The 26,901-nt window shown below is 39.1% G+C and overlaps 1 protein-coding gene across 4 annotated transcripts in view; it reads left to right on the top strand.

Annotated features, from left to right (window-relative positions):
- Nucleotides 1-26,901, top strand: part of SLC44A1 (solute carrier family 44 member 1) — a 191,811-nt gene that overhangs the window by 38,024 nt on the left and 126,886 nt on the right. For all 4 annotated transcript variants that reach the window (XM_037798696.1, XM_037798697.1, XM_037798695.1 and 1 more), the window contains exons 2-3: nt 14,438-14,527; nt 25,113-25,255. In XM_037798696.1, the coding sequence (XP_037654624.1) occupies nt 14,438-14,527; nt 25,113-25,255 (233 nt within the window). The remainder of the gene's footprint in view (nt 1-14,437; nt 14,528-25,112; nt 25,256-26,901) is intronic.

Below are 26,901 nucleotides of genomic sequence, written 5' to 3'. Positions count from 1 at the left end.
TTATCGAGAATTATCATATTTATTCTTAATAGAAAATTAGTACATGCTTATTTTTAAAAAGTCCAATCCAAATAAGGAAATGTGCCTGTAGAAATTTCTTTCTGATCCCACCTCATGAGATATGTATATATTTTTTAGACTTTTCATACATGTAATAACATTTTTTATTCTATAGCTTTATTTTTACCTGCTTATTTATATTTACATTTATATTTTATATCATTTATATTAAAAATCCAATCCAAATAGGGAAAGGCATAAAGTCCTTTCTGATCCCACTTCAGGAGATAACCATTAATAGCAGTGCAGTCTGTATATATTTGTCCAGACTCTTCAAACGTGTGATAAGCTCTGTTGCTCTATTGCTTGACTGTCTGTAGCGCTCTAGTTGTGGTGCAGGCTGCCTGGCGAGAAGGAGTTGGAGGAAGGAAGGAGGCTGGAGGACTCCTAGTGCAGCAGCAGTGCATTAGCCTGAATTGTCCATTCAGCAGTAAGGGCACGACTACCCTGAAGGCATGAGGGCCACAGTCTGCTGCCTCTCACCCTTTCCCCAAGGCAGGGTTCACATATATTGCTCAGGCTTTGATTTTTCAGTGTAACTGGCCAAGTACAGATCTTCGTGCAAAATTAGTCATGGCTGTACATGCCTCTGCCCTATCCAGCAACTTTTGTCCAAATCCATTTTTTCTGTAGCCATGTTTATTCCAGCCTGGTGTTGCCTTGGCACGTGCATCCTTTGGTCTCTTTAAGGTGACTTTTCTAACTCTACTCTGGTTTATTTTATGTTACAGTTTAATTCTCCACAACTGTATTTCCTTTTGTGCTGCCTACAGAGGGATTGGACTGCTCCATGAAAATCGACACTTGAGTCATTCTAGTAAATTTGATTTCTATGAATAATGCTGTGGTTTGACAAATTTCATTATTACCCAGCTCTGTACCTTAGTTGAGCTATTTTGCTTTTATCTTGTTTTGTATCTGATGTGGTTACTATATTCAGTGTGATCATATGGAATCCACTGGGAAATAAGTACAGTGCCACATGTGAAGTGGCCAATGGCAGATTATCCCCCTTTTGAGTATTTTTGTGTGATTTCTTCCATATATAGATCAGCTTAATTTTAAGAGATATAATTCACATACCATGGAATCCACCCAGTTAAAGAGTACAATTTAGTGGTTTTTAGTATATTACAGTTATACAACTATCACTACAATCAAATTCAGATCATTTTCATTATTCCAAGAAGAAACTCATTTGTCAGTCACTCCCCGTTTCCCCTAAGCCCCCATCCCTCATCCTTGGCAAACATTAATCTGCTTTCTGACTACAGATTGGGCTATTCTGGACATTTCATAGAAATGGAATCATACGGTATGTGGTGTTTTGTGTCTGTCTTCTTGCCCTCAGCATAATGTTTTCAAGGTTCATCCATGTTTTATCACATATCATCACTTTATTCCTGTTTTTAAAATGCAATTTTACTGAGATATATTCATACACCATACAATCCATTCAAAGTATACAGTCCACGACTCACAGGCTCATGACAGTTGTGCATTCATAACCACAGTCAATTTTAGAATATTTTCATTACTCCAAAGAAATACATAAATGAAAACCCCGAACATCCCATATCTTTAACCCCCCACCTACTGTTGACCCCCAGTATTGATGTGGTGTACTTGTTAACTGTTGATGAAAGCATATTAAGATATATTATTGTTAATTATAGTCCATAATTTGCAATGGATATATTTTCCCCCATATACCCCTCTGTTATTAACTCCTTGTAAAAGTGCTGTGTATTTGTTCTGGTTCATGAAAGAACTTTTTAATATTTGTACTATTAATCACAGTCACTGTCCACCACAGGGTTCACTGTGTTATACTTTCCATATTTTAACCTCTAGCTTTCCTTCTGGTGACATATGTGACTCTAAATTGCCCCTTTCAACCTCATTCACATATAATTCCGCACTATAGTTATATTCACAATAACGTGCTATCACCTCCATCCATTTCCAAATGTTTAAGTTCAACCTACTTAAAAATTCTGCACATATTAAGCAACCGCTCCCCATTCTCTAGCCTCATTCTATCTCCTGGTAACCTATATTCTAGATTTTATGGCTATGAGTTTACATATTATAATTAGTTCATATTAGTGAGCTCATACAATATTTGTCTTTCTGTGTCTGACTTATTTAACATAATGTCCTCAAGGTTCATCCAATTGTATCTTGTATCATTGCCTCATTCTTTTTTTCTACCAAATAATATTCCACTGTATGGATTTCATTTATCTGTTCATCAGTTGATATACATTTGTATGTGATTTCTCAATAGCAGAGTAGCACTTTCAGTATATTACTCTTTGAAATCCAAACAAACATTATACAAAGTATAGGTGGAAGTTACAGCTGGGAGGATACATCAGCTTGGTTCTACCTGTTAAACATCACTGCAGGTGTTTTCTTCTAACATCAAGACTCATATTTGGCTATTTGGAAATTTTCTTTGAATACAAAATAAAAAATTATGTTAATAAAATGTTACCCTTGATTTATGGTCTGTAGTTTTCCTGTCAGAAAAAAAATTAACTATTTTTAAAGAGGGTTTAAATTAAGCTATAAAATGTGCTATGGTATTTTTGCTGCAATTCTTATTCCTGTTATTTTCCTATTTTCCCTCCTCTCTTCCTCATAGATCCTTCCCCAGTGACCACACAAGATACACTAACCACAGTAAACACGGAAAGCAGAGTGTTTATCGGTCCTGGAGCCCAGTTGCTTGCTTCACATTCCCACTCTGCTACTTATAGCTTGTGTGACTTCGCAAGTTACTTACCCCCTCACCCTGCCTCAGTTTTCTTATCTGTAAATGGGAATAATAATAGTATCAACTTCATGGACTTGTTATGACTATTAAATGGGTTAAAACATGAAAGTGGAACATGGAATATGCTTAGCAATAATGTTAGCTGTAGTCTGCTTCTTTGTCTAATAGTATGTTTTAGTATTATGCGGTGACTTTAAGTACTTGTAACAAAGCAGATTATTTTAGTAACATTGTTAATCAAGGTTGGTCCATGACATTTTCCACCATTTTTGTCCTGTCATTTTACCAACCCTCATGTGTAAACACAAATGGGTTGTGGGTTTATAGAAGAAAGGAAAAAGTAGAACCTAGAGGTGAGAAAGGTCAAGAAGAGGAGAAGAGCAGAAAGATGAAGAGAAAGTAACTGAATCTTTTAAGTTCCAGCATAGTTCCTTGCATATGATAATTAGCCATTTATTGAATGATTGGATTCTTTTATATTTTGGTTGGGGTTCTGAACTGCAGTTTCCTTCAACTGCCCTTAAAAATGTAAGATACAAGAAAGGCATTTCAGTTGCTCATACAGTTACTATTAATTTGTTATATTTACCACAAATTGTCTACAGCTGCACATTCGTTCATTTCTCCTGGCTGCATTTCCTTGACAACTCATTTTTCCCTTTTTCAGGCACGCATTTTAGAATGCAGATATTATGGGAGCGACTTGAGGATGTTTGAGATAGATATTTGTGGGAATTCACATTTTTTCAATGCTTCACAGGTTTTCCCATTGCCCATTGGGAAAGAGCATCAGTTGTGGGTTAGAACCTGGTCCTCACCAGGAGCTTTTCTTGGAATGGCTCATTTAATCCTGGAAACAACAGTATGGGGACAGTCATCCTTACGCACACGTGGGGAGATGGGCCCAGCTGATCATACTATTCTTCAGAAAAGCCAGGATTCAAACCAGGTCTGAACCCCCTACTCCCCACCCCCCAGCACACACCCACACCCACACACCAGGGTAGTTCTCTAAGGTTGCCAGTTCTCCTGCATTCTTCAGGGGAAATCTGGCTCTGCCTAGGTGGTTCTCAGCATACAGCTTTCTAATGAAGTTTGACGTGTTCTGATCTCCTGTCAACAAAGTGTCAGGTAGAATGACTTCAATGTTTTCTGGTGGTTTTGATACTGTAACCCTTTATAGCTGAAAGTTAACTGAAGTAGTAGGAAAAGAATAATCTGAAGCAATGTGAGCCAGTATTTCCCTTTATTTCGTAATTTTTCTACAACTAACTAGCATTAATGGAAATCAAAATGGGAAATATGCATTATAAATCAAACTTAAAATTTTTCCACCTTCCCTCTGAGTATGTACTGTGTAATCAGAGCATGGATATAATTGCTCCATGTTTTTAATAACTTTTATCATAATAATTTTTATTTTACTTCAGAGTCTTCATAATTGCTTTTATGGTTGCTTAATATTCCATTCTCATATTTAACTTCTCTATTATTGGATAGTCTGTTTCTATTTTTCTTATAATAGCATTGTACTGAACATCTCACATGCAGCTTTTTTTCCATCTTTTAGATCACTTTCTTGGGTTTTGAAATGTATTGCCAAATTACTTTCCAAAAGCATCAAACCAATTTACATTGCTTTCAGTTTTGGCATAGTCTATATGAGATTTCCTGTTTTTTGGGCACAATTCTTCTGTAAACTCATAACTTCTCTAATAAAAAAATTGAGATAAAATTCACATAAAAATTCACATTTTAATCATTTTAAAGTACAATTCAGTGGGGTTTTTTGTCTATTTGCAGTGTGGTACATCCATTACCACTATCTAATTCCAGAATATTTCCATCATCCCGAAAAGAAACAGCATACTTCCCAATTCCCACCTTCTCCCATCCCCTGGCAATCACTAATCTGCTTTCTGTTTCTATGGATTTGCTTATTCTGGCCATTTTATAAAGGGAATTATGCAATATGTGGCCTTTTGTGTCTGGCTTCTTTCACTTAGTGAAATATTTTTTCTAAAAACCTACTTTTGAATTTCAATAAAACTTTACTGATTTTTTCCAGAAATGAACAAAACTGGAAGCATGTATTATATAGTTCCTACGTTATTTTTTGAGGTTGTGAAATTTTTGGGGGGTGTGGTGGGGAATGTTTCAAATCTACATTGTTTATTGCCTACTCTGGGTTCTTTCAAGTAAATATGTCCTATCACTACCAACTAAAACAGATGATCCATAAACACTACATTATTTTTAAACTACACTAGGGATTTGGTTCACTTAGGAGATCTTTGGCCACTGCCACAGAACTGAACATATAGTTATTTCGGGGCAGGATTTCTGTGGACTAAAAACATCCTTGCTGCCGAAGGCAATGCCTAATTTTGATTTTAACTTATTACATGTACTCAGTACCCTTTAGACCCGCCCATTGGCTGTGTCATAGTCAGTGCAATCTTCATGCTAGTGAAGTCAGTGCAGTCTTCATGAATCAGTTCTTTGTTCCATGATGGAAAGAAACCAAGATTCCAAAGACAGAATAAGAAGCCTATATTTAGTAGCCATGAATTCCCGCTTTGAAAAACTGGTAAAGAATAGCAATGAAAGTCAGTAGATCCGGTAGCTATCTGGAAACTGGTATCTGGAGCAGGTGGAAGATGCAGAGGAGAATTTTGGTTCTGTCATTCTGCCCATCAGAATGACAGGGAAAAAACAAAGCCCATAAAAACTTCAGAATTTTTCTTTAAATTAAAGCGTAATTTTAGATAAGATAGGTTGCTCACCACTGATCCAGGAGAAATACAAATTAGAAATACTCTTTCAGGATTGCCAGCAAGACTTGTCTGTATAGTTTTTCCTTTTTAAAAAAATTTTAAATTGCATTTTATAGTTTTATCAAAAATATATTGAAAGAGGCTAATTTTTTTTATGGATGTGAAATTCATGTAGCATAAAATCAACCATTTTAAAGTGTACAATCCAGTGGCTTTTAGAACATTTCACAATGTCGTGCCACTATCACCTCCATCTAGTTCCAAAACATTTCCATCACGCCCAGAGGAGACCCTCCTTATTCCCATCAAGCAGTTACCCCATGTTTCCCTCCTTCTCCCCAGCCCCTGGCAACACTACTCTGTTTTCTGTCCCTATGGATTTATGTCTTTTGGATATTTCATATAAATGGAATCATGCAATATGTGACCTTTGGTGTCTGACATCTTTCACTTAGCATAATGTTTTCAAGGTTCATCTGCATTGTCTAGTTGTGATTGTGCTTCACTGATGATGAAGGTAAAAGCTGAAAAAAAGTGTTATGAGTTATGTGATAGAGAAGGATTAACTTGGCCTCTGCCCAGTAATTATCATGTGCTCATATGCAAGAAAGGCAGCTGTGGAGAAGTCAGATGTCAGAGGGACATCTTTGTAAGAGGCTCCAGTTGGTTTTAGGGCACTTGGAGGAAGAATAAGGCCATTGGTAATATATCTTTGATCACTATGTAAATACATAATTTATAAAGCACCTCTAGTTGCTATTTCCCCCTTTCTCCTTAAAGGGATGAACGTTTGTGATTTAGCATAAAGTTCACGAACTAAGATAAGCAGTTGGACATAGAAGCCTGTATCTTTCCACTCAATGTATCTTATTACCTTTAACCGCCTGTTAAAACCATGCTTTTATTTTTACCTTTCACATATGAATTGCTGTCACCAGGCTTAGCAAATGAAATGGATTACTTATGGTAAGTGTAAGTAGTTATGCACTCAGATCTTTGACAGAGCTCTCCCAAAGGACAGGCAGTTTCTTTCAAAATCCTATTACAAGATTTTATTTGCAGGTGCTATGAACAGGAGGCTGAAAGCCTCCATGTTTTATTGCTACCCAACCTCATCAGGTCTGCTCACTCTATTGAAAATTGTGACAAAAATGATACACATCAGCTCTTTTATTCTTTTGTTACTACTCTGCGCAAATAAAAGCATATTGGGGAATTTAATGAAGCAGTATGTCCTTGGAGGGAGCTTTGAAGATTCTGAGTGTATGACTATTTGTCTTTAATACTGGAGGTTCTTGTGTAAAAGGGATGGCATGAACAAAATACAAGTCCTGACGGATAGGCCAGTGTTTGTCCTCTATGTACTTAAGTCACATAAATGGCTCTGTAGCTGTGACTTTAGAGGTGACTATTATAGAGGCTTTCTGGATGAGCCAAGGAGGAGCAGGGACAATGAAAAACTATAGCAGAGCTGCTGGAACTGAGTCTGTTTTGGAGCTGGTCTGTTCATCCAGGAAATAGAGGCTATGATAGTCAAGGAAAAAATTGGGGGTAGGGGTGGGTGGCGGTAGTGGCTTTAAGTATTTAACAAACTAAGCCACACTACCTAAGAACACATCCTGGGAATCTGCTTTGAAAAGCCATGTCTCAGCTTGCTTTAGCCTCTGTGGCTTAGTAGGCTTTTCACTGGAATCTGGGAAAGGCAGAAGTAATGGATCATGCTGCACATGTGGCACTTGCAAAGGGTGTCATTGGTGTGCCTGCCAGTAGGAATCTGCAATTCCCGGCCCACCAACCTACCTCCCCATAATGCTGGCCTTCAAGAAAGCATGTGAGAATGCGTATGTCGGGATGACCTTATCCTAAGGACAAGCTTGCTTCTGCGTAAATGTCTAAGCTCCATTCTTCTGTTCTTAGTCTTAAGTATCAGTGGTGCACCTCCCAGCCAATAGGGGCAGTGCCGCGTTTGTGAACTGCTGGCCCAAGTGGGACTGGAATTGAGGCTGGTTTGCCCATTATTTGCAGGGTTAACACTACCTGGACACTTTTCTCCCTCTAGACCAGCCTTCCAAGCTGCCATTAGTTCCTGCTTTGAATGCTGGAGAATGCATTAACAAGAGGTGTGTAGTCACCTAGCCCATCAGAAATTTCAAGTTGCAGCAGCTCGAACTGTATGTGTCCAGACAGTACTTACTTGGTATTAGGAAGGTTGATACTTGCATTAAAATATTCGAGCAGCTTCGTAAGTATGACCCTGCACTACTTGTGTCAGAACACAGGAAGAAGTTTCCCCTCATTTCCAAGATTGAAAGGGCCCTTCCTTATGGAAGCTGCAAAATCTTTAGTATATAAAGAACTCTTAATGGCTCAATGAGAAATAAATGCCTGATTGGTTTTTTGTTGTTATTGTTTTTTAGCCAACCTAATGTTCTATTTGTTCATTACTGAATATTTCTGTGTGGAATAATTGTTTTTGACAGTCAATATTTCCTCATCATAGCTAGCAAGAATTTTTAGTAAGCTTTTTGGGTACAAAACACATTCTCTTTTAGACACTGAAGGATCGTTTCAGTGTTTGTTTCAGAATAAAAGATGCAAAAGTTTATGAGGTAATTTTAACAGATCTCACAAATGTTTACTTAATGGTTCCCCCATCTCTATTTCTGCAGTGCTTTCTGCACATCTCTAGTTTGGCATCACTCATGATATCCTAGCACTTTGACTCTCTCCCACCAAACCAGAGCTCAGTGAGGACAGGGGATGTTTACTTGCCCTTTAATCCCAAGTACTTTGTGTGGTGCTTAATATCTATTTGAGGAACCCCTGAAATGCTGAGTATTGTCTGAAAGTAAAGTAACTTCTTAGTATAATTGGCTACTACCATTTTTGTAGCACATTTTCCATTATTTTCAAACCGTTCCTACAGAAGTCTGGTGTATTAAGGAAAGACTCAGCAGTAGTTAGGCAGTAGTGTTACTGTATCATTATAGTATCTTTTGGGAAGCTTTAGTCTATCTTAATGAGGAGAAACTCTTACCTACAGTGAGTAAGCGCAGAGTATAGAAAGAGGGCAGGGAGCTTTCAGTCTTTACCCTTAGATAAGTTATCACCGTGGTGTCTTCTAACTTCCTGGATTTTGGACCCTACCTGCCTCTCCATATTTGAGACCTGGTTGACTCTTTTCATCTTAATTCTGGATTGTTGCTCTTACCCACTGATCTTTTTTTGTTTGTTTGTTTTTTAAGCAATCCTCCTAATCTGTCCGGCTCTGCCTATTTCTGTGAACTTAGATTCTGTGGGGTCTGACCTGGTTGCCTGTGCTATGACTTCTAGAAGAGAGACCACGGCGGCTGCTTTCTGCATCTGTGCTGTGCAGAATGCAGGAAGGAATGTGAAGATGTTAAACATTGTCCCTTCCTGACTTTATGAATATGTTATAATACAAACGAGGAAATGCCAGCTGTGGTCTGACTTCAAATTGTTTTTTTATTGTCCAGGACTAGTATTTAACATTGGAAATCTGCCTTGTGCCAGTTCAAAAGACCAAATAATGCATTTTTTTTAAAAGCACCCCTTTTAACTTTTAAAAAATGTTTTATTATGAAGAATTTCCAACCTTTGTTTTCACCACTTCTGGAAATCTCCGTTTCCTTGTGTACATCCAAGTTGATTTGTGATATCATATGCCTTCTGCATGGGGAACTTCGTTTAACATTTCTTGTAGCTCAGATCTACTGATAATATATTCTCTTAACGTTTCGTTTGTCTGAAGAAGTCTTCATTTTTTTTTTTTTTTTTTTTTTAAATCATCATTTTATTGAGATATATTCACATACCACGCAGTCATACAAAACAAATTGTACTTTCGATTGTTTACAGTACCATTACATAGTTGTACATTCATCACCTAAATCAATCCCTGACACCTTCATTAGCACACACACAAAAATAACAAGAATAATAATTAGAGTGAAAAAGAGCAATTGAAGTAAAAAAGAACACTGGGTACCTTTGTCTGTCTGTTTCCCTCCCCTACTTTTCTACACATCCATCCATAAACTAGACAAAGTGGTGTTTGGTCCTTATGGCTTTCCCAATCCCATTGTCACCCCTCATAAGCTACATTTTTATACAACTGTCTTCGAGATTCATGGGTTCTGGGTTGTAGTTTGATAGTTTCAGGTATCCACCACCAGCTACCCCAATTCTTTAGAACCTAAAAAGGGTTGTCTAAAGTGTGCATAAGAGTGCCCACCAGAGTGACCTCTCGGCTCCTTTTGGAATCTCTCTGCCACTGAAGCTTATTTCATTTCCTTTCACATCCCCCTTTTGGTCAAGAAGATGTTCTCCGTCCCACGGTGCCAGGTCTACATTCCTCCCTGGGAGTCATATTCCACGTTGCCAGGGAGATTCAAGAAGTCTTCATTTTTTGAGAGGCATTTTCCCTGGGTGTAGGATTTTAGGTTGACGTTTTTTTTTTTCTTTCAGTACTTGAAGATACCATTCTGTTGTCTTCTGCTTTGTACAGTTTCTGACAAGAAGTCTGCTATAATCTTTTCTTTGCATATAGGGTGTCTCACCCACCTCTCCCCTGCTGCCTTTGAAATCATCTCTTGATTGTTTAGTAGTCAACACTTTGAATATAGTGTGTGTGTGTGTGTGTCCTGCCTGGGATTTTCTGAGATTCTTGGATCTGTGCTTTGTTCCCTTTATTAATTTTAGAAAATTATCAGTCATTATTTCTTCAAATATTTCTTCTGCCCCATTCTGTCGTCGTCTTCTGGGATTCCAGTTACACATGTGTTAGATCATTTGCTGTTGTCCTACTGCTCTTGGATGCTCTGTTCTGTTTTTTTAATTTTCACTTTTTTTTCTTTGTGTTTCAACGAGGGTAATTTCTATTGACCTATCTTTGTTTACTGATTATTCTCCTGGCTGTGTTGAGTCTCCTGATGAGCTTGTCAAAGGTACTCATCATCTGTTACCATGTGTTCTTTTTAAATTTATTTTTAGCATTTCCATTTAACTCTTTCTTATAGTTTCTATCTCCCTGATGGAATTTGAGTAGTTAGATTCCAGACAGCTTTCCCACTTATTTTCTTGGAACCTCAGTTTCCTTTTTTAAAAATAGAAAAGTAGAGCAAATAAAAATTAAAAGAATCGTTTTGAGGATTGAATGAAGTCATAAATATGGGTCCTCAGGCAAGTCCCTTCTTTTCCTTTTGCTGGATCTTAATCACTTTCATTAAGAATCTGAACTGTATGCTTTTTTTTTAGTCTTATTTAATTCCTAAATTGTAAGTTTCTGTGAAGGGGAGGGGACCTAATATCTATTGACAAATCTGCATTAATCTCATGTAGAATCAGAAAAAGGGGTAAAATCACATTTAAAAAGTGCTTTTGCAAAACGTTTTAATTGGAAGAAACAGAAAACATTAAATTCAGTTGCCACTTGGTTAACTCTGTTAAAGAATCATTAAAATTATTCAACTGTTGGGTTTCCTGACTCACTTCAGCAATTTCATGGCTCATAACACGTCTCACTCTCTTTCCCTGTTCCTTTAGGACCTTAAATTATTGGGTTGGCTCCCAAATTTTGCAGTGTGAGGAGAAACTAATGGAGGTTTACGCTGTTTACGGACTAGTTCAAATGAATAGTATTCTCACTGGTCTTGGCTTTGAAGTCACAGCCTTGGATTCAAATTCTGTTTGCATCGTTGTGAAACTGTGGGCAGATTATTTAACTTCTGACCCTCAGTTTCCTCATCTGTGAAGTAGGGGTGATACCTATACCAGAGAGCTGTTCCAAAGGTAGAGGACATAATGTGTATAAAGCTTTGGGTATAGTGCCTGGCTAATAATAATTAATAGCTGATAGCCTTAAGAATGGTAGCTAAATGAAATATGCCACCATTTGGTCAAAATTAGAGTAAGTATGAGAGGAAAATTTAAAATTCTTTTATCCTTTTTAGTGAAAAGATCCACCTGGTGAAAGGATGGTTTAACAGTAGGGAGAGGATTAATCAAAAAGTGAGTATTAATAAATAATAATAATAACCAAGCATTAGTGCCTACTATGCAGTTGCTCACATTTAATCCTCAAGCAGCCCTAGGAAATATGCACTATTATTAGCCCCACTTTATAGACAAGGACAATGAGGTTTACATGAGATAAGTAACTTGGCGGAGGTCACATAACTAAGTACTATACTTACAGAATCCAGAATTAAGGATTCCGCCTTGGAGGATCTGCTTTTTCAGAGGAATTTGTCTTTGTGTGACCTTGGCTTTGCCTGTCTCCTACCCAAGGTCAGGGTCACTGCTCCCATCCTCTTTGTCTCCCTGGTGATCTCAGCCAGCCTTCCAGATTCAGTTCAGGCCCTCCTGCGGGAAGCCTTTGTGCTCTTCCCCTCCGCTTTGTGCTCTATCACGAGTTTTTCCTTGCAGCCTCATCCCTCCCCACGTCTCGTCCCCATCCCCAGTGGGAGGTTTCCTGTATATTTGGCACAGATGTAGCCCACAGCGAGTTCAGTCAAATGGTTGAGATGTTTAATCTTTGTGTTTCTCTGGTCAAGAGTGAAATCCCTCTTCCTTTATGTTACAGATGAAAATCTAAGCATTAGCAAACTGAGTGTTGGTTTGAGGTGAAAATACTGAAAAAAAATTGTGAATAAGGAAACTTCGCTTGATCAACCTAAGGTCCCTCCTCTCCCTCTTTGTCTCCTCTCATCATATATGGTTTGCTAAGACAAACAAATATAATATTTCAGAGTAGCTGTTGCTTTGTAAATTACCGTAGAATAAATATAATGAATTTCATAGAGGTGCCAAATTCTGTGTTTGTAAATAATTTTACTGTACTAGGTATTATTCAAGACTGAATTTATTTATTACAAAGAGACATTCTTTATTCACACTGTGAGCAACTGGCTTCCAGAACAGAGACCACAACATAGGCATTGAATAGGTCAGGAAATGCTGTCAAATTATTTTGTAATTTTTTTTTCTTGTCGTAATTAAAATCTCCACAAAACTGCAGACTGCATTCCTGCATTCCTGATAATAGATTTTTAGAGGTTTTTTTTTAGGAGAGACCCTAAGAGATCCAGTCTAACTCCTTCCCACTACACTACCCAAAGAGATGAAATGATTTATCTCAAGTCGTGTAACTAGCTAATAACATAGCCAGTGAGAGCCATGCCCTTTATCCATTATGACACAGGGCTGCATTCCTCTGAAAAAAAAAAAAAAACAAAACAAAAAAACTGGCTTCTCACTCTTGGTTTTTAATGCTGGTTAGGATCTTGGGATAAGGTTTTTTTCCCAGGAGTAACTGGTGCTCATTTGTTTGCTCATGTGGGTGTGTGGGAGTAGCTATCAAGGGTGGTGGTTTGTTGGTGTGGGTTGTAACAACTGAACAGTGTGTGGCGTTAGCAAGGAAAAAGGCATTTGTCTAGTTAACACTTTAGAGGTCAGGAAGAAGTGGTTGTAGCTTGAACTTTCTGCTCTCAGTGTTGATAGACATTTTAAAGTTGAGTTTCTTAACCTAGGGGTCACTGAATTCCTTAAACTTTTATGAAAAATATGGGAATCTATACTTACCTTCCCAAGAAAGAATCCATAATGCTCATCAGGTTTGTATCAGAGTGCATAGTTAGAAACCATTGTTTTAGAGGGAAGGAAATTTGGTTGACATGTAGTTCCCCACCCTAGCACTCTAAATACTAATTATGCTTATAATTAGGCCTCCATTATCTCCAACCTGCTTATGTCTGAGCCCTCTTCCCCCTGAAAAGCCTTACCCAGATGGTTTCCTGTTTCTTGTCATGGAAACCACTGGAGATCCCAATCTCTTTGTTGGAAACCTTTCTCAAGCTGTGAAAGTTCTTCTGCCTTCTCTCTCCCTTCCCTTCTCACCCCTTTCCAGGGAGGGTGTGAGACTCAGGGCTGTTTGTTAATTAGAAAACTCTAGTATTAGTATTTCAGCTGCATTCTGGAAAAAGGACTTTGTGAGCTGACCTGAGAACCTCAGACCATTGCTATAAGAAAAAAAAATGCAATTGGAATGCCAGTCGATACTTTGCACATTAACTTTTAGAAAGTCTCTTGTTCACCAGGGAATCTCTGTGCTTGATCTAGAAACTCCTTAACACTTCCCAGAACAGAATGGAAATTTGGGGATGGTGGTTTAAGAGTTACCCAGATCTTTAAAGTGTTTTATTTGTTTTTCCTTCCTGAATTTTATTCAACTTAAAAGAATCTGCCTCTAAAGAGGAATTCCTTTTGATGGGCTTCCTTCCTAGAAGAGAGCATATAGAAAGCATGCCCTAAATTTTTAAGTCTAGCATCTGGACACACAAAGAAAAAGCGACTACTAAGATTGAAGTTGGGAGAGTTCTTTTGTTTATTCATTTTAAATAGCATTTACTGATGCCTCAGACATCATGTTAGTTGAGAAGAAGCTCAAATTCTGAGAGATTAGAGAAGCTCAAGAGCTGCTGGGGGACACCACTTGACAAATAATAACAATACAGTGTGCTAAATAACACTGATAGAGTACCAGAAAAGTACCGAGCACAGCACTCTGCCTGGCCAGGAAGAGCTGGGGGTTGGGGCAGGGTGGGTGGTCAGTGGGGTGCTGGCTGAAGGATGGAGGGTAAACCCCACAGAAAAGGTGTCCTTCGAGTTGGGTCTTGAAGGTTCAATAGAAACTTAGCTAGTAAAAAAGGGATCTAGGTATAAGTGATGTGTTTATGCATTCCCGATTTTAACTGAACTGAACGTCTATCGCCCTCTCTCACTTTGTATTTTCAACCAGAGCTCCAAGCGAGAATGGAAGCCTCTGGAGGACCGTAGCTGCACAGACATTCCCTGGCTGCTGCTCTTCGTCCTCTTCTGCATCGGGATGGTAAGGACACCCCACAGGCACCGAGACTGGCACTCAGATCCCAGAGAACGGTGGGGAATCGGTTTAAAGGGGAAGCTGTGTCTGCACTTAAGGTGGTTGCATAAGTGAGTGCCCTTGTTCTTCAGAAAGGCACAGTGGAAGTTTAATGTGTTCAGGGAGCATGATGTGTAAAACCCACCCTCAACTGTTTAGAAGAAGATAGATAGATGGATAGATAGACAGAATGATAAAACAGATGTGGCACAATGTTAATGTTGGTGGATCTGGGTAACTAGGGGAGGGGAATTCTCTATATGGGTTTTTAAAAAATTTTTTGTAGCTGTCCTGTAGGTTTGCAATTATTTCAAAATAAAAAGTTTAAGGGGAAAAAGAGGGGGAGTTACTATTTTTTTTAACCCTTCATGTATTGCCTGTAACTGGAGGGCTTAGCATACTATTGAGGCAGGTTATTTTTTCCTATATAATACAGGGATATTTGGTATCCCCCTCATTTTTTTTCCTACCTGAAAACTGTGATGAAAAATAAGGAGCAACTGGAATCTATCTCATTCACTAGGTCATTTCAGAAATCGGATTGTTTGACAGATATTTCTCTGAACTGTGACCCTGATGAGGTGGTGAGCAGAGTCCTGGCCAAGAGTCTGGAGCTCAGGCACGAGAACTTGACAGTTGGCTTCATTCGGGCTGGTCAGTTTTCCCCTCGTGGACTCAGTGTTCCTGCGCATAAGAGGAGGAGGTTTTGCTGGATGATTTCTGTAGTGGCTTCCTGTTCTGGCATTTTTTAGGTCTTCTTAGATAGATGGCCGGAAGCTCACTGCCTCTTCTCCCTCTGCCCGCACCAGTCCCCTGCTGCCTGCTGAGCTGGCCGAAATGATCAGCATCTCGCATTCGAGATCAGGGAGCCCAAAGGACCTTCCATCAGTGATTTTCAAATGGGGGGTAGCCGGTGGGGGCGCAGACTCTCAGGTGCAAGGTGTTGAGGGTGTGCTTACTCAGACTGTGTACCCGTTCCGCCCCGCAGGAATCTTTGACACAGACTTCAGGGGCTGTAGTCACTGCTCGTGTGAACTGGAAAAAAGGTGGGAAAAAAAATTGACTGTTTTAGACTCAAGCCAGAGGATGTTCATAGCCAGAATAGACTTTGGAAATCCTTACGTGGTCCATTGTCCTCATTTTACAGATTAAAACGTGGAACCCAGGGGTGGGAAGGGCCATCCCAAGGCCACACTGGGAATGGAGCCTGGGTCTCTTAACTTTTCTCGTGCCTCATTTCTTCTTCCTCAAGGGTCTGTGCAGAGACAGCGTTGCTCTCTCTCTCTCAGTCTTCTACAACTCAAAATGCAATTGTGCTTCCACAGGCAGTCTTTTTTCCACTCAGGTGTGAATATTTTTAACCCCATTTTCCCTATACCTCTTACAGAGGCTCTTTAAGAACATCTTACTCTGCATCTCATGCCAGTACCCACTTTCCAAGTTTCGTTTGCAGATCACACAATTTGGTTCATATGCATAACTGTAGGTGCCAGTACCTTTGGACCAAGGAAAGGAAGGCAGCAAATTTTAACAGTAAGAAGTAATAAACCAATCCAGTGAAATAATGTGTGTTTGTTTTAAAGATAAAAGCTCAGTTTTTCCAAATGTAGGATATTTAGAAAAACGTCAAAAGACCTGTTTCCTAGATCTGAGGACTTAGAAGATGCTGTTCAAGAGACTACTTAATTCAATGGGCTGGCAGCAGAATTGCAGCATGCACAAATATGCGAGCAGAGTGGGGAAAAGGTCTTTCACCAACAGAGTTAGTCCATAACCTTTATTCCCTCCTGAATTTAACCCTGGGACAAATAGCACCTGACCTTTCAGAATTATGTTTATGTAAACATGCACCCTGTCACCCGAGGTGCTTCTGCTTTTTGGTGTTAAAATAGCTCCAGAAAGAGCAGTCATTACTGCTAATAGGCTGATTGGGAGTGACTTGAGAGTAAAAGTGATTTGTTTTCTGAAATGTTTTAATGCAGTGGTAATTAATATAATGTTGATTTCAGTGTAATGGTAATTAAGACCCACTGTGTGTGCCTTTAAATACAGGCATAGCATTATTATTTGTTTTGGAATGATTCTTTTAATGGATTGCCTTCATGGAGTTGTGCTATTGTCAAATTTTGCCTTGTGGAAATTGAAGAAATCTCCAAGTTCTGTTGCCCATCATTGTGCACCTCAACAGTTTAAGTGATTTTGTCTTCTGATTATTTGTTTTGTATGGTTTTTAGACGTTTTCCCCTTTGGATTTCATTCTTTAGTACTTCTTAGAGAAACACCCAACTCATTTTTTTGAACAGTGATCTGTAATCTTGACGCTTTCTTATGTATATTTATTCATATGTGTACTTCTCTTATTCATTTCTCCCAGTTACACTGTGAGACAAGTTTTATTCCCATTTCACAAAGGAGGAGGCGTAGCGAGGTTAAATATTAACTTGTGGAAGAATCTGCTGCTGTTTGTAAGTGACAAAGATGGACTAGAAGGGGCTCCTCCTGGCTACGTTCTTTTCAACTTGTGGCCACAGCTGCCTGCTGCTTTTACAGCTGATTTCTCAATCGTCTTGCAGCCTAATAATATTCAAACTATGTCTATTCTTCTGTCCTCACTTGCGGTTCTTTGCTGACTCCTTGATATCTATGCTCTAGTTCTTAAATATTTTAAGTTCTTGTCATCTTCCACTCATTTTCACCAATAAATCTTTTTATTTATACATGCTCATCTCTTCATAAATATTTGTACTTTTTTTTTTTCGTATCTTCGCTCCGTCTCAAGGTTTCTCCATGCCTGAATTGTCTAGAACTTATGATTTTTTTCAAAGTAAATTGCTACCAGCCTTTTGAGAGCTGCCATCTTCCACATTTGAACTTTCATTACTATTTTGAATTTAGTGGACATCTGCTTTCCCTGCTCTAAAAAATTATATATAGCATTGCACTTCTAAGTTTCTGTTTTCCGTTACGGTAGTAAACAAGTGGCCCTAAACTCGGGGTGTGTATTAGACCTACCTGGGATCTTTTACAAAATTCCTCGTGCTTGGGCCGTACCTCAGAGGTTCTGATTTAAACTCTGTGACTCTTAACAGCTCAGTGGGGTTGAGACCCACTGATGTTGGGACTGATAAAGAAGAGTTTTGAGCAAGGAGTGATGACTGGATTTAGAAAGATGCCCTGGCAGCCAGCATTAAAGTTGACACAGAAGGGGGACAAGATCTCAGGCAGAGAAACCACTTTGGAGGCTAATGCAGTAGCCCAGGTGAGAGGTGAGAAACTTGAACTGTGGTAGTGGAAAAGGAGAGGAGAGAACATGAAGAGGCAAGAACAATAGCATTCGGTGTCACTGATGTTGGAGTAAAGTGGGGGGGGGGGGTCAGGATGACTGAGTAGTTCCTGTGTCAGGGGTCGAGGGTAGGACTTTTCAGCTCTTCCTAGGTTCCCATGTTCAGTTTCTTTACACACAGGGAACCAAGAGTAGGATGGATAACAGAAAACCACTTTATTAGCAGCCAAGCAGGCACCTGACATCCCCAATAAAGCACTCATGGGTAAAAGGAATTGTGGAATGAAGCTTGGGCCAAGTGAGCTAAAGTTCCTTCCCACCACTTCTAGGACGGTATGACAGTACCCAGTTTGTCTCAGGAAGAGGACGTAGGGGTGTTTTATGAGACATACAGAAAGAAGAGAATACAGGAAGAGAAGAGCAGGGAAGATGTACCTGGGCCAAACCTGCGCAAATCAGCTGGCCCCAAAAAGGCAGGAAAGAGGAGGCCAGACGGCCCTGTCGGGTGTGCGCACCTTGCGGGAGACGGGCAGTGGGAGCTGATGCACAGGCCCTCTCCTCCCCAGCCACCTCCACAGTTATCCCTGCTCCCTATGTGCTAGGCCCCTTCGCGGCACGTGACACATGGACACTCATTTAATTCTCACAACCACTCTGAAGTGGATACTACTGCTATCAACACCCCCATCTTACAGATACGGAAACAGAGGCACAGATAACTTGTCCAAGATTACACAGTGACAGATTTGACCCTAGGAGAGAGGAGGAAGAGGGAGAGGCCTCAAGAGGCAGACCTTACCTTTTGTGTTTGTCCCCTGCAATTGAGAAGCAACAAAAAAGTCCTGCCTGGGAACATGGACCTGTAAGACACGGCTCCCTCATTTGCAAGTAAAATATGGTGTCCTCAATGTCTTGGACTCTGATCAAATACGGTAACGTGATCTCTTCTCTAATAGATAATGATGCAAATGGAGATAAAATTTATGCAGGAAAGGGAAATGGTTTGGGGAAATACAAAATGAAAAAATGAGTTTTGGATAAGTAGAATTTGTGGGTAGGATAAGCAATTGGAAATGCAAGGTTGGAATTCTGGATAATGTTCTGAATTAGAGCTGCATTTAGGAGACATCATTGTATAGCTGTCTCTTCAGACCACTTTCAGGGACCTAGCATTAGTCTAGTTCCCAGGGCACGGTGTTTCTACCTCATTAATTGTTGTTGAGCATGCAGCACAAAGTGAGAGATTCACTGCTGTATTTTGGTGCCTGTTTGATGGTCTGTTTTTTGCCAGGATCATAGAATTGGAAGAACAGCGTGCTAAAAATTGCCTTATGGTTTCTGTTAAATCAGTTTGTTTTTTAATCTACTCTTGCTTTTCTCAGTCATTGTAGTGAACCAAATGGGTTTCTACTTCTTCTTGCCCTGTATTCTCCTAAAAATTTTAATTTGTACCTACTTTCCCTTAAAATCATAATATTTTGGAAAAGGCCTTAGAGATTAATTTCATGACAGGTAAGGAAACTGAGGCTCAGAGAATTTTAAAGTGACTTACCATGATCATAAGGAGCATTATTGGCAGGGTTGAGGTCAGTTCTCAGGGTTTGTCTGTGTTCTTTTCATTGCCTGAGCTGCCCATGAACCTGAACCTCTGATCTTTACTGCCTTGTGCCCCATTATTTTCTTCTCTTCGGTTCTCTTAGGATAAACTTTATGCATTATAACTCTTTGTACCTTGCATTTGTATATGCTTAATAAATGCTTATTGAGTGATGTTTCTTGTTTTTTTCCCCCTCTTTCCTCTTTCTTAGAGCATTGCATCCTATTAAACATTAAAAGAATCCTGAAATCCTTGGCAGATGGGCAAAAGTTTTATATTTGTTTATTTGGTTTTTTTTTTTTTAATTTGCATAAATTCTAGCACTACTTCAGGCCTTCTGATCCTGCCCTATCTGTTGGGTCCTAAATAAGCTTGCCTTGTCTTAGGGTTCTAAGAAGAGAAAGGAACAGAAACCAAATGTTACTCCAAGGCTTTGCAAGTTAGTTTTTACGAGATTGACCCCAAGCTCTGTCTGAATATGTGCCTGTTAATCCCTGAGAAAGGGATGTACACATAACTCTTTTATTCCCCATCTTGTTTTGAAACATTTTGCCATATTCCTGTCTCCCTCCCCACCACCATGTTTTGTTGACTTTTTTCTACCCCTTACCCCTCACCTGCAAAAGCTAAAAGAAGGCCTTCTGCCTTGTTCAGTTGCTTAGTAAAGGCTCCGGTGTGAAATTGAAACATGCTTGTGAAATAAAAGCATATCTTTTTTTGACTAATAGTGAATGAAACTAAGCAAAACTCTTACTTTGGTAGAACTAAATCTTATTGTGCAAAGGCAAACTGAACACCCTTTGTTGTTTAGCAGATTGCCTGTCTCCTGCTTAGGCAGTGGGTACTTCTTGGTTGCTAGGTCTTGCCTTTGACCCCCCCCCCATCACTGTGTGCCTTTATCTGACTCCTCCTGTCACCTCTTGTTTGTGATTTGTCTGCTCCCCTTTTCTCTCTTAAAATAACAGTTCTGAAAGCACTTCAATAGCTCAATCATTTGAAGATTTTAGCCCTCGTTCTCTTCCTTACTAATAGGTTTTCTTTCTTTCTAGTGATTGCTTCCTACGATATGCTTATAAAAGCTTTCCTCATCATGTGCTCCCTTATCATGTGCCTCATTAAAGTGATTTCCTTCTGTCAAATACCCTTTTTCCCTCTCTGTGGAGCCATTAAATTATTGAGTGTATTCTGTCAAGTTCCTCTCACCCTATTGCAATTTCATCTATCACATTTTTTTCTTATATGAAACTTCTGTACATTGCTCCCCTTTTTTTTTGTTTTCGGAATTTTTTTTTAAGGAGATTGTATTTTTAATTATATTTGGCCTTGTTCCCCATTGTCAGTGCTTGTACCATATGGGAGGTCTCTTAGGTAACAGTCATGGTTTCTTTCTGTCTTATTAGCTTGCTATACTCCTTCCGCTAGCTTCTCACCCTCTCTATTCTCATGCTTCTGGAAGCGACTAAGAAGTTTAAATGGCCTCTGTGAAAATATGTTAGTGTCCTGTTTTAACATGCTTATGTAACATTTATAATTTATACCCTGCCTACATCCCAGAGGGATGCGAGGTGGCTTACGATAAAAAACCACATGTCCAACTCTACTGTTAAAAATAGTCAGAAAGGGAAATCATGAACCATTTTAAGGAACAACATAAAGTACTTAACAAACACATAAAGCAAATTCCTGTAAAAAGCAAAAGAAGAACATACCCTATTAATTATGCCAGGGTTTTGCTAGTAGTTTTTAGACTGGGAGTGAAAGAAGATTGAAATTGTGGTCTGAAAATGTTTTTGTGTAATAACAAGATTACTTATGATATTTCTTATTTTTTCTCCCTAGAAATTTTTATTCTAAAATAGAGAACAGAAGGGGTTTTTCGTTAATTCCCAAGTATAATAGTCATCACCTTCTTCAGTCTCACTTTCCCATTCAGATTTACCAGTAACAGCTTCTATTTACTGACCACCTGCCAAGCACCAGCCACTGAGCAAGGGGCTGGACCTGTGTTATCTCATTGAGTCCTCATTGCTAGGCTGGGAGGTAGATGGTGTTACTTTGTATTAGGGCTGAGCAGGAAACAGACTAAGCAGGTCATTGGCTCAAAGTCGCACATGTAGTAAGTGGTGGATTGAGGATTTGAATCCAGGTCTTTGTGAACACCAACCCCATTCTCTTACTAGTACTTTGTGATGCTTCTTGTTAAAGAACTTAAATCTCTTAATATTTACCTCCACTTGCAGGTCTTGCTCATTACAGGGTTTCCTAATTTGGGGTTCCAGAAATGCCAAACTGGCATCCCAGTTTGAGAAACAGATCAAGATGGCAGAGCAAGACTGTTGAGGGTTCCATCCCCATGCCGAAGCTTTGAACAGCCAGCAAGAACTGGCTGAAACATATCTCAAAGCTCCAGAAAACTGTTAAAGGACTGCAGTAATCGAGAAAAAGGCTACTTGAAAGTGGTAGGATCTCTTGGCGCCCTGGCTGGCCCCATTCCTATCCCTTCACAGGCTCCAGCCCATGCTCCAAGTGTGGATCCTTGGTCCCAGTTCCAGACGGAGCAGAAGCTCTCGTGCCTGTACTAGGAGCAGATACTTCTGGCCCAGTCTGTCTGGTGGTGGCCTGCGGGACTCTGTTTCAGAACTTGCCCTGTGTGTAGAAGGCAGCTCAGCAAGCTCCCCTACAGAGTACTGTGGGAGAGCAATCAAATTGTGCTGTCCGGGGCAAGAGATTGCTGGCTGTGGGACACACAGTGCACAGAGATTGCTGGCTGTAGGGTGCACAGAGCAGTGACTAGGACTGTGAAGAAATTGTTTCCTAGGGAAGAGGGGACATTCATATCTGCTTAAACAGGGGGATTCCTAGGGTTACTCATATGTAAGGAACAGATGCCTCAGTCTAAATTCCAGTGGATAACGCATCAAAGTATCAAAATGTCTGTGTTTCAACAAAAGATTACAAAACATACAAAGAAACAAGAAGTGGTGGCCCGGGCAAAGGAAAAGGTGAAAGTATTAGAAACCATCGATGAGGAGGATCATACTTCGAACATTTTAGACAAAGACTTAAAAAAAATTTGGTCCTAAATATGCCCAGTGGTCTAAAAGAAAACATAGGCAAGGAGCTAAAGGAAACCAGGAAAATGATAGATGAACACAAATAGACTATCAGTAGAGAGATGGAAGTTATGAAGAGGAACTAAGCAGAGCTGAAAACCTGAAAACCATAGTAACAGAAATTAAAAATTTCCTAGAGGGGTTCAACAGCAGTTTAGAGCGGGCAGAAGAAAGAATCAGTGAACTTGAAGATCAGACAATAGAAAATCCCCTGTCTGAGGAGCAGAAAGAAGAAAGAATGAAGAAAAGTGAACAGAGCCTGAGGAACCTGTGGGACGCCCTCAAGCACACCAATATATGCACTATGGGAGTCCCAGAAAGAGAAGAAAGAGAGAAAGGGGCAGAGAGAATATTAAGAAATAATAGCTGAAAAATTCCCCAATTTAACAAAAGACATGAATATACACATCCAAGATGCCTAACATATTCCAAACGGGATAAACCCAAATAGACCCACAGTATGCCATGTTGTAATCAAACTGTTGAATTCCAAAGATAAAGAGAGAAGTCTGAAAGCTGTAAGAAAGATGCAACATGTTACATACAAGGGAGCCTGCATAAAATTATAAGTGGTGATTTCTCACCAGAAACCATGGAGGCAACAAGGCAGTGGGAAGACAGATCTAAAGTGCTGAAAGCAAACAACAACAAAAATTGCCAACTTCTGTAGCTGGCAAAACTGTCTTTCAGAGATGAGGGTGGAATTAAGACATTCCCAGATAAAAGCTGAGGGAGTTCATCACCACTAGACCAGACCTACAAGAAATGCTAAAGGGAGTTGTGCAAGTTAAAAGGAAAGGACACCAGACAATTGACTGAAGAATAAGGATCTCCAGTATAGATAATTACATGGGCAAATATAAAGACCAGTATTGTTATATTTTTTTTATTTGCAACTCCACTTTTTAATTCCTACAGGATCTAAAGAGGCAAATGCATAAAATGTAATTATAAATCAATAGTTTTGGATGCATAATGTGTAAATATGTAATTTTGGGCAAGAACTCCATAAAGATTGGGGGAAGGAGGAGTATAGGACCATAGTTTATGTATGCTATTGGAGTTGTTAAGTTGACATCAAAGCAAACGAGATTGTTACAGATTTGGGATGTTAAATTTATGACCTGTGGTAACCACAAAGAAAATATTTGGCAATGTGCAGACTCATAGAGACAGAAATTAGAGTACAGGTTACCAGGGGTGGGGATGGGAGACAGACATTGGGGAGTTAATGCAAAATAAATGTAGGGTTTCTCTTGAAGTATAGAGAGTCGAAGTAACTTGGCCAAGATTAGAACACTAGAGAGTAGCAAATCGGGAGTATTCTTTACTTCAGTGCTCCTTGTTATAAAGCGTAGCTTCAAAATATGTATACTGGCTAGAGTTATACCCTCTACAGTAAAAATAGGGAGGGGAGCTATTTAGCAAAGAGAGTTTGTTTGCCTTTTTAGGTAAGTATATTTAAGGGGAAAATACTTTTCTCCAAGGCATTACAAATGATACATTATTTATCCTGTGGGTTTGAGATCTGTCAGGACTACTTAGAAAATATCACTCATGCTACTCGGCTAAAAGGAGTTAAACAGTGATAATCACTGCCTTCATTAGTCACTTTAATGACGTTAACAAAAACTCAAGCTTTTAATGATCCGGATGCCAGGATATTTCTTAACCCCAGTTTTCTCCCCCAAGTACAATCAGTTTATCAGTAGTGATTTGCCTTACTCCCCTGTTCTCATGCCTGGTGGCCTGCGGTTGAGTGTAGGCTTGCATTGCTTCGTTTTGGTCAGTGAATACTTGGCTTAGCAAGCAGGACACGATTCTGAAGCATCTTTGGTTTGCCTTTGGCACTGGGATGAAGCATGTTCCCGTGAAATGAAAGTGATCTTTGCAGCACACAGAACCGGCACCTACTCTCCTTGAGTCTTCAATTTTCAGAGCGTGGCGACACTTCATGGTGTAATTCTTTGGTTTGTATACAGCTTTACCTGCAGGAGGGAAACAGAAGTTGCCGTGTGCACTGAAGTGTGATAATAATTCAAAAACCAACCACATACTCTTTGTTCTTTGAAATTCTTTCTTTCATTCATTTGCTGTTGTTCATTTAAACAGAACCCCTTTACAACCAAATACAAGTAAAGAATGAAGAGAGTTGGGTTTGATTCTGTGCTTTGAGTTTTACTAGCTTCTATGGGCTTGAGCAACTTCTTTAACCTTCCCGGGCCTCAGTTTCCTCCTCATGGGGAGTGGAGATAATGTATGGTAAGCACCGAGTACAGAGCAGATGTTCAGTATGGAGACATTGCTATTATTATAAAATGCAGAGACAATCTTATGATGTAATAGCTTGGGATTTGTTTTGTTATGGTAGTAAATAGTGTTTCCCTGTGGACTGCCTTGTGCTGCTCATGTGAAATCCAAGGAAAACAGTACAATAGTGTTTGCAATAAAGATGGCTCTTTGTTCCCTTGAACAGACAAAAGAAGCTCATTATTGTACCAAGTAGTGACAGTTTCTATTGAAATGGTTTATTTGTGTCTTTTTCTGTTTCTTTCCTAGGGATTTATTTGTGGCTTTTCAGTAGCAACAGGTGCAGCAGCGAGACTAGTGTCAGGATACGACAGCTACGGAAATATCTGTGGGCAGAAAAATGCAAAGTTGGAAGCAATACCAAACAGTGGCATGGACCACACCCATCGGAAGTGAGTAGATTGTTGCTTAACACAGTGATGGACACTAAAGAAAGTTTGAAGGGGGTGAGGGTGGGGGTGGGAGTGGGGTTGGAGAAAATCCTGATTTTCTGACTGCTATAAAGAATATTATTTTTATAGGACTTCTGTTGCTATTTGTGCATTTTAAAAAATTGTGCACTTGAATCATTCCTGTTTTCATTCTACAAATACATTCTCCAGGAAACAAAATTAGCTGCCATGTTAAAATGGATTGACTTGAGTTTTTAATGGGGTAAAGGCTTGATTTGAGAGGGTTGTGCTTGTACTCTGTTTTCCCACCAGCTTTTAGGTTATAAACTTAAGTTTTAACCCAGATTATAATGTGATATTTCTTTCCACAAGTATATACTTGCTGTGAGGCAGAGGGATGATAATGAAGTTTGAAACATTAAAGTTACAAAGAAACAGAAGCATTTTGTAATGCAACATTGATAAGTACACATCAAATTCCAATTTTGTAAGTGATACATTTTATTTGTCAGGCTTATAAATTTGTTTTGGGTTCTCAGTATTCATTGTTTGGATTTCAAGAAATTCTTGGCTTCATCACCTTTTTTTCTTCAAAAGAGCTCTTTTATTTTTAATGCCTTTGGGGAAAATATATTTCATCTAACATTTTATGTATTATGCCAATATTTTCAAACTATATTTTATGCCTCATCAAACTTATTAGACATTTCAAGCATCTAAGTAGGTCTTCAGAATTAAAAATGAATTTTAAGGTAATAGGTTAACTGATCCAATTAGTGCACTTTATAGGAAAAAACTAAGCAGCTAAAACCTTTTCTTTAGTTTATAGTTCTATTATGAAGTGTTTTCCGGAAGGCAATATGTAATAACTATATTTATTATTATATAAATCCATTGGTTAAATTTAGGTCCCTACTGGGAAATATAAGATTAATTTGATAATTTCAGAGACTTGCAGAAATCCAAACAGTTAATCATTTCTCGAAGACATTCTTTCCTTAATGAAGATGAGACAATGCAGCTCAAGTACATAAAATTTTAAGGAGTAATAACAGATATTTGTATAGTATACCATAGTCGACAAGCACATGCACACCACCCTCTGAGGCAGGTATAACAGAGGCTTAGAAAAATCGCAGTGCCTGTCCCAAAGTCACATGATGGTTGGGCAGTGGGAGAGCCAAATCAGGCCCTTAGCTTTTCTTTGGATGCCACCTGCATCCCTTGATGGGCGAAGTGAAAATTGGATTCTTAGAAAGCAATTTGGAGGATTGTTTCATTTACCTTTCTTTATGATCAGCTCATGAAATTAATGCCAATTTTAGACCTAGCATTGTTTCTTGCGGCAAGAATACCTGTTATCTTTTTGTTCATTTTTATTTTAACTTTTAATGTTGAAATAGTTTTGGACTCATATAAAAGTTTATCATTTAGACAACTGAAGGGATAAGAGGAAAAGGTCTGTACTCCCTTGGGCCCATTGCTCACATGCAGTTGTAATCATATTTATGACCTCCTTTAGAACTTGCTGATGGCTCCAAGCATTTTCTCACCATAAGGTTTGTGTAAAAGCCACTCTTCACGATTTATCTTGTGGTGCTTCATGTGGTCAGCTTTTAATTTCAGTGGAGATTTCAAATCCCTGG

The sequence above is a fragment of the Choloepus didactylus genome, chromosome 10 (genome assembly GCF_015220235.1).
Source record: "Choloepus didactylus isolate mChoDid1 chromosome 10, mChoDid1.pri, whole genome shotgun sequence".
NCBI lineage: Eukaryota > Metazoa > Chordata > Mammalia > Pilosa > Megalonychidae > Choloepus > Choloepus didactylus.
Note: the sequence above shows the minus strand (reverse complement) of the source record. Positions and strands in the feature narration are given on the sequence as shown.